This window comes from Neofelis nebulosa, chromosome 12 (assembly GCF_028018385.1).
Source record: "Neofelis nebulosa isolate mNeoNeb1 chromosome 12, mNeoNeb1.pri, whole genome shotgun sequence".
Taxonomy (NCBI): domain Eukaryota; kingdom Metazoa; phylum Chordata; class Mammalia; order Carnivora; family Felidae; genus Neofelis; species Neofelis nebulosa.
In genome coordinates this window covers 82,176,661-82,190,463 of record NC_080793.1, presented here as the reverse complement: position 1 = coordinate 82,190,463, position 13,803 = coordinate 82,176,661, and the positions used below count along the sequence as shown (strand labels likewise).

At 42.5% G+C, this 13,803-nt stretch overlaps 1 protein-coding gene across 12 annotated transcripts in view; it reads right to left on the bottom strand.

Moving 5' to 3' along the window:
* TRPM3 (transient receptor potential cation channel subfamily M member 3) overlaps positions 1–13,803 on the bottom strand; it is a 796,659-nt gene that overhangs the window by 236,865 nt on the left and 545,991 nt on the right. For all 12 annotated transcript variants that reach the window (XM_058695709.1, XM_058695711.1, XM_058695713.1 and 9 more), the window contains exon 4: positions 75–288. In XM_058695709.1, the coding sequence (XP_058551692.1) occupies positions 75–288 (214 nt within the window). The remainder of the gene's footprint in view (positions 1–74; positions 289–13,803) is intronic.

Here is a 13,803-nt window from a genome sequence, read left to right as displayed (position 1 = left end):
TAGCCCTAGGAGAAAATGATCTTAGGTACAACATTCTCATGGCCTTAGGTTGCCTCTGTCTGACTTCCAGTTACCTGTGTTAACCCCTCCAGTGAATATCCACGCGCCGGTTGTCATGGCCGCTTTGATGAGACCTTTTCCAAATACTTGCTTGAGTTTTGGCTGGAGTTCAAAGTTCTGCAGGCCCCCGTGCACAGAGATGAGAAGCTTGGGAAGCTCCAGCTGCCATTCCTTGGTCATCAGGTGTAGGAGGAGATCAGGTTTCGTATCGAAGGATACTCGCACGTACTAGAACAAGAGTGGCCACCGATTAGGGAGACAGGGCAGGGCTGGCTGCTGGGGCTTATCCTTCCCGATTGCAAGGATAGGTGTAGCACGAGAAGAAAACATCTCCTAAAACAGCTGATTTTTGAAAAGAGGCAAATCATTTTCTTTACCACGAGAGTCTTCGTTAGGTGAAGGCATTTGCCACTTTTAAAGGTGTTCTTGAAATTGTGACTTATTACAGACTTTAACATTGTTCGATTTTCTAAAATGCACTGTGAGCCCAGCTTTGCCCAGTTATGCCAACTGGACGTAGATATAGATGTTTCTGCGACCCTGTCACTTTGAGAGGTTTTGAGAAATTCTGCAGTTCTACATCATGTAATAAGAATTTTAAAATAAGGCAATAGCTATCTTTATTTAATTTACAAAAACTGAATACCAAACATTTCTTTATCTTTTAAAGAAGACAAATGACAAAAGACGTGCCCATCGTTCTTGTAGAATAATCTTAAAAAATGAAAGTGTATATCAGATTTCAAGGTGTTAGCAGATGCAACTGGAAATAAGTGATACTAAGTATATATAAAGGAAATGCTATAAATACACACAATGAAAAACATCTATATAATCATATACATGCTCATTTAGATCTCAGTTTAATTATATAAGGACTTCCATCTTTAGCTGGAAACAACTGAAATACCGGGCAAATACATTTGAAAGCCTTTTGAAATGCATTGCTGAGCGGGCATTTAAAGAGCAAACATCCAGATTCCTAAAACAGAGTAGAAGCTGGGACCTCAGGAGACAAGGAAGGACCAAAGCAGGCTTTGGACTTGAGGGTTTCTCCTCAACTCTGTAAAATGGCACCTGCTTTCCTGGCATCACGCAGGATGGATGAGTCTAATGGGGGACCCCAGGTAAGCTGGGACACTGTTTCAAAGGGCTCCACTCTCAAGTGTAAGGAGGAAAAAAGTAAGAAAGTCTGATGTACAGAAGAAGACAGCAAGGAAGCCTGCCTGCTTCTACCTTGTTTCTGAGTGGATGGGGAAAAAATTCCTCTCTGATTATTTATAAACAAGGGGGGCTCTCAGGACCCCTGGGTCACTCAGTTGGTTAAGTCTTGGACTTCAGCTCAGGTCATGATCTCACAGTTCATGAGTTCGAGCCCTGTGTCAGGCTCTGTGCTGACAGCTCAGAACCTGGAGCCTGCTTGGGATTCTGTGTCTCCTTCTCTCTCTGTCCCTCCCCCTCTCATTCTCTCTCCCTCTCTCTCTGTCTCTCAAAAATAAAATAAACATAAAAAAAATAAACAAGGGGCCCCACTTCACACAGACTTTGATCCACAATGACGCTATCAGTGTGGTTTGAAAAACACCAGACTATTTAATTTGAAATGGTTCTGGCTGGGCAGTGGTTCCAGATAACAGGAAGAAGCAAATGCAGATCGTTTGTGGAGGAATGCATTCTCAATCCAGCGCTCAGATAGTTCCCATTGGAAAATAAGCATGTCGTAGTAAAAAATAAATAAATAAATGAAATGTATTGCACAAGGAAATAAAGCAGTATGAGTGAGGACCAAAAAAAATAACAGGTAGCAGAGTAAGATCCTCAAAGATATTGAAATATTCAGAGAATATAAAATAGCTATCTTTAATATATTAAAAACCTGAATGAGATTATTGAAGGCATCAATGAGGAACAACAGACTATAAGACCACTACATTTGAAAAAGAATCAAAAACAACTTCTAGAAATAAAAATGCAATAATTTATTTTTTTTATTAAAAAAATTTTTTTAACATTTATTTATTTTTGAGACAGAGAGAGTCAGAGCATGAATGGGGGAGGGGCAGAGAGAGAGGGAGACACAGAATTGGAAGCAGGCTCCAGGCTCTGGGCCATTAGCCCAGACGCGGGCCATTAGCCCTGACGCGGGGCTCGAACTCACGGACCGCAAGATGGTGACCTGAGCCAAAGTCGGACGCTCAACCGACTGAGCCACCCAGGCGCCCCAAAAATGCAATAATTTAAATGAAAAATACAATGGAAAAGTTAAGCTACAGATTAGACACACTAATGATAGATCCAGAGAAATAAGCCAGATGCAGCCTTAAGAGACAAAGGAATTGAAAACAGAAGCAACATTGAAAACCTTGGAACAGAGCATCTGAATTCTAGATGGAAATAAAAGAGACAGGGAAGAACCAACCCTTGAACAGATACTGGCTGGGAAATTTTCAGAAATGTTGAAAGATACACATTCTCAGATCAGGGAACGTCAATGAATCCCAAGCAGAATAAATAAAAACAAACCCCACTCAGCGACACCTCACAGGGAACACCAAAAGAAGGGAGGAAAAATTCAAAAGCCACTAGAAAATAAGACAAACCACCTACAAGGAAACAGTCATTTTAAGGCAGAAGGTCTACTCCTCAACAGCAAAAATGGGTGCCACAAGCCAGTGCCTTCAATGTGCCAAGAGAAATTATCTGTCAGTGTAAAATTCTATATTCAGCGAAAATATCTTTCAAAGATGAGAGCAAATTATAGACATTTTCAGACTACCCAAACTGAGCATTTATCTCCGGCAGACTTCACTGAACGAAGTTTTAAGATATATACAGCAGGGAGAAATTACATGATCCCGCATGGACGATCTGGGATACAAGAAAGAATGGCAAACAAAAAAATTAGCAAATACACTGTAAATCTAAAAAAGCATTGCCTGTATAATATAAAATGATGATAATATCTAATGCGTGGTGGGAAGGGAAAGAGCTAAAGCAGTGAATATTACAGCATATACGTGAGTTGGGAGCAATCAGCATTAAAGCATTCTAAACTCTGTATGTCCTGTGGGAGAGAAAAGAAAGGTACCGACAAACTTCGGAAATTGTTAAGTATTCACCTTGAAGTAGTAGAACCACGAAAAAAGCAGACGTGCATGCAATGCAAACATATGCTTTTATTTTTTTTTTTTAAATTTTTTTTTTCAACGTTTTTTATTTTTTATTTTTGGGACAGAGAGAGACAGAGCATGAACGGGGGAGGGGCAGAGAGAGAGGGAGACACAGAATCGGAAACAGGCTCCAGGCTCCGAGCCATCAGCCCAGAGCCTGACGCGGGGCTCGAACTCACGGACCGCGAGATCGTGACCTGGCTGAAGTCGGACGCTTAAGCGACTGCGCCACCCAGGCGCCCCAAACATATGCTTTTAGATGTATAAGTAAAGAAAGTTATACAGGAGATGACAATTTATCGCAAAATTTTTGGATCTAAGAGCCCCCGCTGTTGCAAAAAAAAAAAAAAAAAGTTCAAATTATGTCAATGCTTTTGTTAAAGCCTATTTTAAATATATTTAACTGAAACAAGAGGCAAAGTAGCTGAAAACATGAAAGCAGCTTGACAAAATAAACTGCATCATCCAGAAATACCAAGGAGCTAAAGTTTCCTACGTACCAATACCAGAAATCCAAAGAGGTGTTGGGATCTAATGAGCTGGTTTTATATTGATTTAATCTATGTAGCAAAAACCAATTCCAGAACAGAAAGAGTAAAGGTTGGCAATTTTAGCTAAATACATTAGACCAAGAGAATTGTAACTAGAGTTTACAATGTGTGAATTGGCGTAGTTTACACACAAGCTTTCCTGCAGAGGATAAGACCTTTCTGAGATCTACCAACAGAAATTTTCAGTAACAACAGGCATGCATTTTGGTGCCACACAAGGACCTGTGGGGCTGAAGGGTGGGTATTGGAGTGGTAGATGCAAACACAGTGTTTCTTAAACAAAGGCTATGTTATTGTTTCTCTATTATTACATTTATTAGCTCACTGAGTGACTCTATGAAAAATATCTAGATAACAAATGCTATAAGATCAAAGAATAAAGTGCTTTCTGTCCCCATGCACTGAAGCGATGCCACTTGAGTAGTTAAAATTTGGCAGCTCTGCTGAATTGAATTTATGTCATTTTGACTAATTCCAGAAAGGGGTGTTTAGTGAAATAAATTAGGACTGGGACTCACAAGGCTTCCCAACTAGACAAACCAAAAATGCTTAGTGTGGGAGATGATAAAAAAATTGCTTTTTTAAATTATTGTTCTCTTATTCATCCTCTTACACCTTAAAAAAAAGAGAAAAAAAAGAACCTCATAAAAGTGACCAAAAAATCTACTGAATGTATTAAAATTCCTTTTGAATTAGCCTAGTATTTTTCCCAGTTAAGGAAAGCTTGCTCATGATCACAGAGCTCTTGTTAATCTGGTAAATGCTCTAGTAGGGAATGAACGACCTTGAATCACCTTGTCCCCTGCTCTGTCTTACAGATGGGGAAACAGAGGCACTAGGTGTCTTGTCTGTGTAAGGTCACATTGCTGGTAGGCCCTCTTCACATATTTCTCTCTGCTCTCCATTTCTTAATTCTGAGAAAACAAACAAACAAAAACCCTAAACCCAAAACCAAGACCCTTGTATATTTACTACACTCCTGCAACATACATTATTTCACAGACTCCTCCCAGTAATGACGAGGTTGGTATCATCCACATTTCACTGATGGGGAACAGAAAGGATCCATCAGGTTCAACCAATAGTAAGTGGTAATGATAGGGTCCATAGCCCAGGTCTGCTGATGCCAGAGTCCTTGCTCTTGACCTCAAAGTAAAAGTGCCCTTTCCACCTTCTGTCTCCTTTTGCTTTACCTATAAGCAGTCTCAAAGTTCTAAAGATCCGTTTCTGAAATGAATGTTTTCAGCCAGGGCTTTCCCTCTATTCCTTCAGTTGCCACTTTAGGAATACATTCTCCTTACTAGGATGTCAGTTTGGATTATGCCAACAGCCTCCAAATGGCTTCTCTAACCCCACGTCCTCAACAAGACACCGACAGAGATCTTTCTACAATTCCTTTTTGATCACACTATTTTTCAGTTCAAATTGTTACATTATATATAAACTCTAATTCTGCCTGTCATGATCCCCCACAATTTAGCTTGACCCCACCTAGAGGTGTTCCCCACTTCTCTCTGCATTTGGCTAATGCTGTTCCCTAAATCCTAGAAAACCCAGTTCCTCTCTTTGTCATCTACAGAAATCATTCCCATCTTTCAAAGGCTTTTACTTACTTTTCCTAAGAATGCAAGCTCATGTTGATGCAGCATAACTATCAACCTAACCCAATTGGATTTTTTTTTCTGGTTGTTTCTTGCACGTGCCCGTTTTCTCTGCCCATGTTGCAAGATCTGTGAGGGCAGGCACTGTGTTTGACTTGACTCTGATTTTTGATCTTTCACACTGGCTACGAAGTAGTCAGTCTTAGAAGTCAAAGGGAACTTAGCAATATCTTGGCCACCATGGCAACTAGAAATCATCTAGTTCAATTTTTCTGCTTTACAGGGCAAGACAGCAGACCCCTAGAAGATGAGGGACTGAGACCTGAGAGCTAGCTGTCGAATAATCAACCACTCACATAATCCATTATTTAAGCTACTGCTGCGGTGCAAAACTCTCGGGTGAGCTGTGCTTCTGAAACATTAACGTGCACAACTCGCCTGGGGACCTTGTTGGAAATGCAGGTTGGAATTCAGTAGGTTCGGGGTGGGGTTTGAAGTTTTTTATTTCTCACTAGCTCCTCGGGGACCATGTAAGAAGCAAGGATTACAACTCCTCCCCAGACCAAAGATTCTAAGTGGTGTCTTGGGTTTGTCATTGGGCCAAAGGGAAGAAAGAACACTCAGTATTTTACATGAAAAATCATAGAGAAGAATGGAGGAAATACTGGAGGAATTATTCAGGTGACAATAAATACGAAAGTGCAACCATTTTCAGACTACCCAAATTACCTCCAACTACCTGACCCTTGGAGAATAAAAGGCAAGAGTCTTTTTCTTTTTTTAAAAAGGAAGAATTTAAATGAATCAATTAATTGCTTTTTGTCATTGTTATTGTTTTAGTAACTCAGCAAGTGGTTTGGGAATAAGAGGCTAATTAAAATGAAGGGATACAATGACACTGTACAATTATCTGAAGATGTCAATTTTTTTTTTTTTAATTTTTTTTTTTTATGTTTATTTATTTTTGAGACAGAGAGAGACACAGCATGAACGGGGGAGGGGCAGAGAGAGAGGGAGACACAGAATCGGAAGCAGGCTCCAGGCTCTGAGCCGTCGGCACAGAGCCTGACGCGGGGCTCGAACTCACAGACCGTGAGATCATGACCTGAGCTGAAGTCGGACGCTTAACCGACTGAGCCACCCAGGCGCCCCAAGATGTCAATTTTTAAATTCTACTCTTACACCCATAAAAAGCAAGTTAGTCAGTGAACTCTCCAGGTGCTTGTAATAGAACAGCTAACTCATGTGCCGAATCAGCAGCTTCAAGGTCATAAATGGTTGTTCCCAGAGTAATTAATAAACGGTCAATGTGATTGGAAACGAGGAGCTCTTTTGGTCGTCAAGATAAGCAGTTTTGACTGTCCACATGTGAGCTCATTAATTGCTAAGGGATCACCTTACAAATAACAAGAAATCTTCCTGATGGGTATACTAAATCTGGTCACCTGGGCATTACTCTGACGTGGTGAGTGATATGTGCTTCCATTTATAGATTTTCCCATCACGGGCAGCGCCACACTCTAGCATCAGGCACTGGTGCTCTAAGACCTTTGGCCAATCTGAGCACCTTCTCTTGTGAAATGCTGGCGCTCCTGACCACCTCACAGGATGCTAGGAGGATTAAATTGTGGAAACTCACCTGGTGTGGGAGAAAAACCAATACATGTAAATTGAATACAGGTTACACTCACCTTTTAAATTACTTGTGCATACGATGGGATCCAAATATCTGTCCTTTAACTCTTTAGTGGATATGTTAAAGTAGCCTTTTGTTTCTCAACTCAGAGTTATCTGGGGAGTGACTGGTGCAGCTGTTTATCTATATCTGTGCATTTCTTTTAAAAAAATTTTTTTTAATGTTTATTTGAGACAGAGAGAGACAGCATGAACGGGGGAGGGTCAGAGAGAGAGGGAGACACAGAATCTGAAGCAGGCTCCAGGCTCTGAGCTGTCAGCACAGAGCCCGATGCGGGGCTCGAACGACGGACCACGAGGTCCTGACCTGAGCCAAAGTTGGACGCTTAACCGACTGAGCCACCCAGGCGCCCCTATCTATCTATATAAAAGCACCTGCTGAGAGCAAAACTACCACCTCTGCTCTAGGCTGCCTGGCCCATCCTTCTCTCATGAGCCCTTAGTTCCTCACTTTATAATTTCTAGAGATAAGCTGAGCTCAAACCAGTTGCCCATGCCTAGAATAATCGTCTTCTTTTCCCTTCTATCATTAGTGCCCCTGCCTGGCTGATGTGTGATGAGCGGATGACATCCAGGCCAGCACCTCAAGAATGCTCTTCAGTAAATAGAGGTTTGATTTAGTTGAAGTTGTACCATTTGATCTGTTCTCAGGTGCTTTAGAGGCCAATGCATCCAGCATGATTTCCATAAAGAACACATATTTTGAAGAGCAAACCACCAACTGGTAAATTAAATTGTGAGAGACGATCATTGAAAACTAAGGATTTCTTTTGTTTTTGGTGGAAGGGCACAGGGCTTTGGTAACTGAAGCCCGAGTTTTTGTTCTTGATTCTAAAGGTCTATTTGGTAAAAGCAGGCGACTTCACGGCAGCTTTTGCTAATGCCACTCTTCCTGCTTCTTCACTAGCAATGTTATGATTCGTTCATCAGAACAGGACTCAACTTTACCATGGCCTCACTCCCCACTCATGTGGGGCTTGTAGACGTGTCACAGACTAGACAGCATCGTTCTCCCTTTATAACACCCAGGGTGGGCAGAGGCTGGGTGTGTGTTGTATGTGTGCGTGGGGGGTGGGGTGGGAAGAGAAATAGTTGTTACTACTCAGAGAAGGCTGGGGCTGTTTACTTAGGATGTAATAATTCTCCTTGTGGTATTCTGGACTTGAGAGTGGGTGGAACAATTTGGCTCTGACAATGAACGAGTGACCTCTTCAGCCCTAAATTTTTACTCACATAACTTTGCCCAGTTGTCTAAATGAAAATGGAAAAGCTGCAGAATGATAAACCTGGCTACACTCCTGGAAACGATAAATGACAAATCCTAATACTGCAAAGCCATCTTTACTTCTGGGAAATTATCGAGTGGTATTTGTGAGTAGCGCTTGTTCAGAGTAATGGAATTACCACTGCTAACTCTATTTGAACGCTTACTTTTAAAGCTTTTCTTCCCAGGCTGTCGGGGGAAATCTGGCCTAGTTTTCTTTATGTTGAGAAATGTGATAAGCATCATTTTATTTTTTTAATTCTTGTAGCCACATTCTTAAATGAGTACTTTTAATTAAAGCTGTGGCCAAGGAGACCATGTCATATCAGACTGCTAAGATAATTTTGCTGATACTGGCTCTCTAAGTCTCTGGCATGGTTAGTTTTGCAGTGAGAGTTTAATACTGGTGGAGGTTCAATGCATGTACAATTCCCTAGAAAGAAAATACTTGGGAAACAAATGTGTCGTGTCACTGGTTACTGCATTCCTGGTTTGATGATCCACAAAACTTTGGGAATGAAAGTGCCGTTGCAATTTATTCTGTATTGTTTTTGTGATTTCTCGATGTTAGATACCGGGTGTTGCCAGGTCAATGGTGCTGGCTGATAAGCCAAAGCTAAAGGTTTAGTAATATAAAACTTCACTGAGATAGAAGTAGATCTCAAGGGGGTGGTCTCTGCATTTCCTGCCAGAATTATATAGCATAAAATTTGGTAGAGGCAAGGAGATGGGAATTTTCTAGAGGCAAGATGGGTTTCTCAGAGGAAAGTTGGTTCTTTCCTTCTTTTCCTACAGGTCTGTGTTGGGACCAGTAGTTTGAGTGATAATTTCCAGTTTTAGTCTCAGTTTCAGAAAGGACTTCCCAAGGTACTGCTAATTCAGCGGCCTAAAGATTAGCAGGTGGAAAGTGGAAATCAAGGGAACAGTTACCAAACCCCTCAAATATCTTATGATATCTTATGATATGAACGCTTATGTAAAGCTGTTTAGCTAGCCATAGTCTAGTGATCGGCTCTTTTATTTTGTAAAGTAGGATTCATTTAATTTCATATTTGGTATGTGCCATTCAGTGATGATTCCCAGATTAAATGTGCATAATGCAAAGAAAGACATTTTTAAAACAATCGAATTCAATCCTGAAGTGTTTAAAGAGCATAAGATAGTAGCTGCCTCGCTCTTGACAGACTCCTCACTCCCTCGGGTGTCCCCAGCAACCTGGAACCTCCTGCCTCCCTCTCGCCCTCCCTCCCCCTGGCAGTGCTCAGAGAATGAGGCTTTCACACTCAACAGTGAGAGCTTTAAGTGTGACAATGAGGCATAGGAATAATTATCTAAATTATATAAAAACTATAACAAGGGGCTCAACCCGATCTAATAAGCAGAGTAACTAGCAAGGGAAAACCTGAAGATCATTATGCGAATGACTTGAGAGGTTTAAACACAAGTCCTTAATTAGGTGATACTTACCTGCTCCACAAGACGGCTCAGCATTAATTGGAAGAGATAATTAGTAGCAAATACGATTCCGTATAATCAAGTCCAGCACTGTCATCTTTTCTAAATAAGTTACAGCTGTAGCCCCAGATAAAGAAGAGTCTCTGAGAGAGGACCCAGTGTCTGTTTTGGGGCCATCTTCCTACTGCTCCCTATGTTACTTTTAAAAAGCTACCTGACGGGGCGCCTGGGTGGCTCAGTCGGTTAAGCGTCCGACTTCAGCTCAGGTCATGATCTCGCGGTCAGTGAGTTCGAGCCTCGCGTTGGGCTCTGGGCTGATGGCCCAGAGCCTGGAGCCTGCTTCCGGTTCTGTGTCTCCCTCTCTCTCTGCCCCTCCCCCGTTCATGCTCTCTCTCTCTCTGTCTCAAAAATAAATAAACGTTAAAAAAAAATTTTAAAAAAAAGCTACCTGGTGCTCACGCTAGGAAGACAATGTCTCACCCAGAGCTTTAGTATCTCACTATCTTCTTCCTTGGTCCTCACGTTTTCACTCTTATGAGGTATTTGAATGAACTGCCAGGGATGACATTTAGGGCATGCAATTTGGTAGGACGTGGCTTGGTGCTGAGAAGAAAGGGAGGAAGGATCCTTCACTCGCTATCAGCTATGAGTGCCTCCTTCCTGGATCACTATTTCTCTGCAAAAGGAGAGAGATGCTGGATTCATTGCTATTGTACTTTCCCAGGCTCGATGCGCCTGGGAATTGAGGACAGAATACCACAAAGTGCTAGGAAAGGCTCAGAAAATGGTTCTACTAACCTAGGATGTAATGTTACAAAGACTTCCTCCTGCTCACAGCTTTTGAGTTTAATTAACCTCATCAAATAAGAGTAATTTTATAATTCTACAAAGTTCTCAAGACCCTTATAAAAGAGCTAGAAAAATAATAGTAATTAGCTTCCCTTCGAAACATCTCCTATAGACTACACCAAGCATTCACGACAGAGAAGAAATAGAACTCATGGGGAATCCTGAGCAGCCCAGGTTTGAGAATTATCTTTGTTGTTGAATAAAGGAGGAGCTCTCAGAAAACAGTTTAATTTCTCTGGGCTTGAGTTGCCTCATCTATCATACAGGTAGAGAGAGCAAGATTATTTAACACTTTTTAAGCCTTTTTGAATAGAATAACTTGGCTAGCTTTTCAAATACTTAAGATGCCCAAGTTCTATCCCTGACCAACGAGGGAGACTCTCTGGGCATGATTTGTGGCATGGACGTCAGTAGTGGCCCACAGGCTACCGTGAGCCTCCAAGCAGAGAACCACTGCATCAATCCCCTCAAGCATCTTTGGTGACCAAAGCTCCTTGACATCCTGCTATACTGCCTATGTGATAACACACGTGCATAATGTTCCTGAGCAGATATGGTTCCCACGTGGCCCAGCACATGTTAATAAAGATTCTCTTCTCTCCAACTGAAACTTCTACCAAATGCTGGCAGATTCTGCCTCACACTGTGTCCAGACCACAATGGCATTTTGAAGACCCAAGCACCTCATCTTGGGCTGTCTTTGAAGGAAAAAAATTAATGGTCTATCTTTTTTTTTTCCCCAATAATAAAGGTCAAAGTTAATCTGCCCTGTATAGAGTTTTTAGAGTTAAAAACCATCTCAACTTTCAAATATTTTGGTCAGGAACAGGGATCAAAGACGTGAAGTTAGTTGACCTGTTTCATTTCAATCGTGGTGAATATTTAACCATGCCCTCCCCATCTGAAGACTGATATTCTTTAACAGACAGTAGTTGCTGACTTTTCCCTTTGTGTGCCAGTTTGTTGCAGGGTGGGGGGAGGGGAGAAGTAAGGAAGGCACAGGTTGGCACAAAACAACCATCCTGCCTGATAAAACAAGACATCTGACCGGCTGTCAGCTCCACCCCTTTGTTTAGACAGGAGACTCAGAATAATCCAAGGGCAAGTATTCCAAGTGGACAAAATGCTCATTGTGTCTGAATAGTGGGGACTCCCACTTGTTAAATATTTGGTTGTTAAAAAAAAAGGGAAGAAAACTGGCCCTCATTTTGCTGATTAGACTCTTAAAGAAAGGTTTGTCCTCACAGTGACTGCCATGACAGCATCTAGTATAGGTGAGACCCAGTCTCAGTGTTAGCTTCAAGGGTGTGTGACCAGCATTGTCACACCGCTCAGAAAGGCAGCGCTTAGGGTTTAGTGCTCTGCACTTGCTTTCTTGGAATTCTTAACAATTTTAGCCTGGAATTTGTGTTTTGTAGGTAAAGTCTGATGGGGCAGTGGAGCCCGTGCAGAGGGCTCAGAGCCTTGGCTCACATGTGGTCCATGGTCCCACATCCTGCCTCCTGCTGCCTCCCTGGGGCAGGGGATCTTGACCATCTGCTCCCACCTCTGATGTCCTGGCCAGTCTAACCTTCCCTCCACAATGTCGCCTGGGGAAGCAATGGGGTTTTGTTCCATCACCACCCTCCATCCCTGCCTGGGACATGAGCACAGGCAAGGTGAGGGGTGGGTTGGGTGTTTTCCCTGCAGCATTTCAGGACAGAGCAAGGACATAGCTGTCCCTTCCTTAGGCTGGCAGGGCCCTGGTGTGTTTCACAGGTGATTCCATGGCAAATCTCACCCACACCAGATACTGAGCCTGTCCCACTACAGAGATAGCAATTTCTTGGACTGTCGCCTGTCCACTGTGTGTTGGGGTTGTTGGCCGTGGGAAGGGGGATTGCTTTCCCTGCCCCTGCTGGAGGCCTACATTTTCATTTTACACTGGGCTCTACAAAATCATGTAGCAGACCGTGCCTAACCCGATTGCCAACAGATAGTTCTGGGTTTCACAGAGCTATGTGGGGCTTGGGGAGGGCTCGCAAAGTTCGATGTCCTATGTGTTCACACTTGAAGAGCATAGTGAAAGATGTGCCTCTGCAGGTTTTTCCTCTGCCATTAAATATCATAAGAAACATCCATCCTGTGGGGGCACCTTGGTGGCTCAGTCAGTTAACCATCTGACTTTGGCTCAGGTCATGATCTCATGGTTCATGGGTCTGAACCCCAGGTTAGGCTCTGTGCTGACAGTGGAGAGCCTGCTTGGGATTCTCTCTCTCTCCCTGTTTCTCTGCCCCTCCCCTACATATTCTTTATTCTCCCCCCCTCAAAATAAATAAGTAAACTTTAAAAAAAAAACCCACATTTATCAGCTGTGCAACATGGGGGACAAAGCCTCGGGTCACCATTCAAGCACTCTATGACATCCCTGGGTGTGCCACTCTATGATGGTATTGTCTGCTAAGCCACCTCCTCATCTACAGCACTTGGCTTTTTTTGTGGGGGCAGGAGGGGGCGGCTAATCACTTCATTCTCAACATTATCGTATTGTATTTCCAGTGAAGAACTTGGGCCCTCCATGGATCCATTTCCATCCCTTCGCTCTTCTTCTACTAACTACTGCTACTACTACTTACTATGATTATTCTTTTTTTTTTTTTTTGAGCATTTTTCTTATAGTGTGAACTGGCATGACTTTTAATTAATGCACGGTGTGTATGGTTCCATTCCATACTGTGAATGGGAATTATGCTGAGTTGGGGACCCTTCATGACTTTGTGTAGCTGAAAACATCCCTTGGGTGGATGAGGAAGTTGCCAGATCTCCACTGCCCTTGGTTCTGTATAGGCCAAGACTAACCACCACGCCCTCCCACTTTTCCCCCAGGCTGTACCCAGCACCCTCTTCTTCCCAATACATTTTTTAAAATTGTTTTCACTCTAACGTACAGTTCAGAATTGATTTTCTTAAGGAAATACTGTGAGAATAGTGCAGTCAGCCATTCTTGGTGAAGAAAATCCTACAAGAGTGGGGAAAGATGCAAGGGGGAGGAGGAAGGTGAGAAGAGAGAGGGCAGAGGGGTGGCTCTCCTGCCCATTTTTAGACTATAACTAGTGTGGAGTGATTTCCCTTGCATTTTGCAGTATGCTTCTTGAAGCAAAATTTCCTCTCCAAACTTG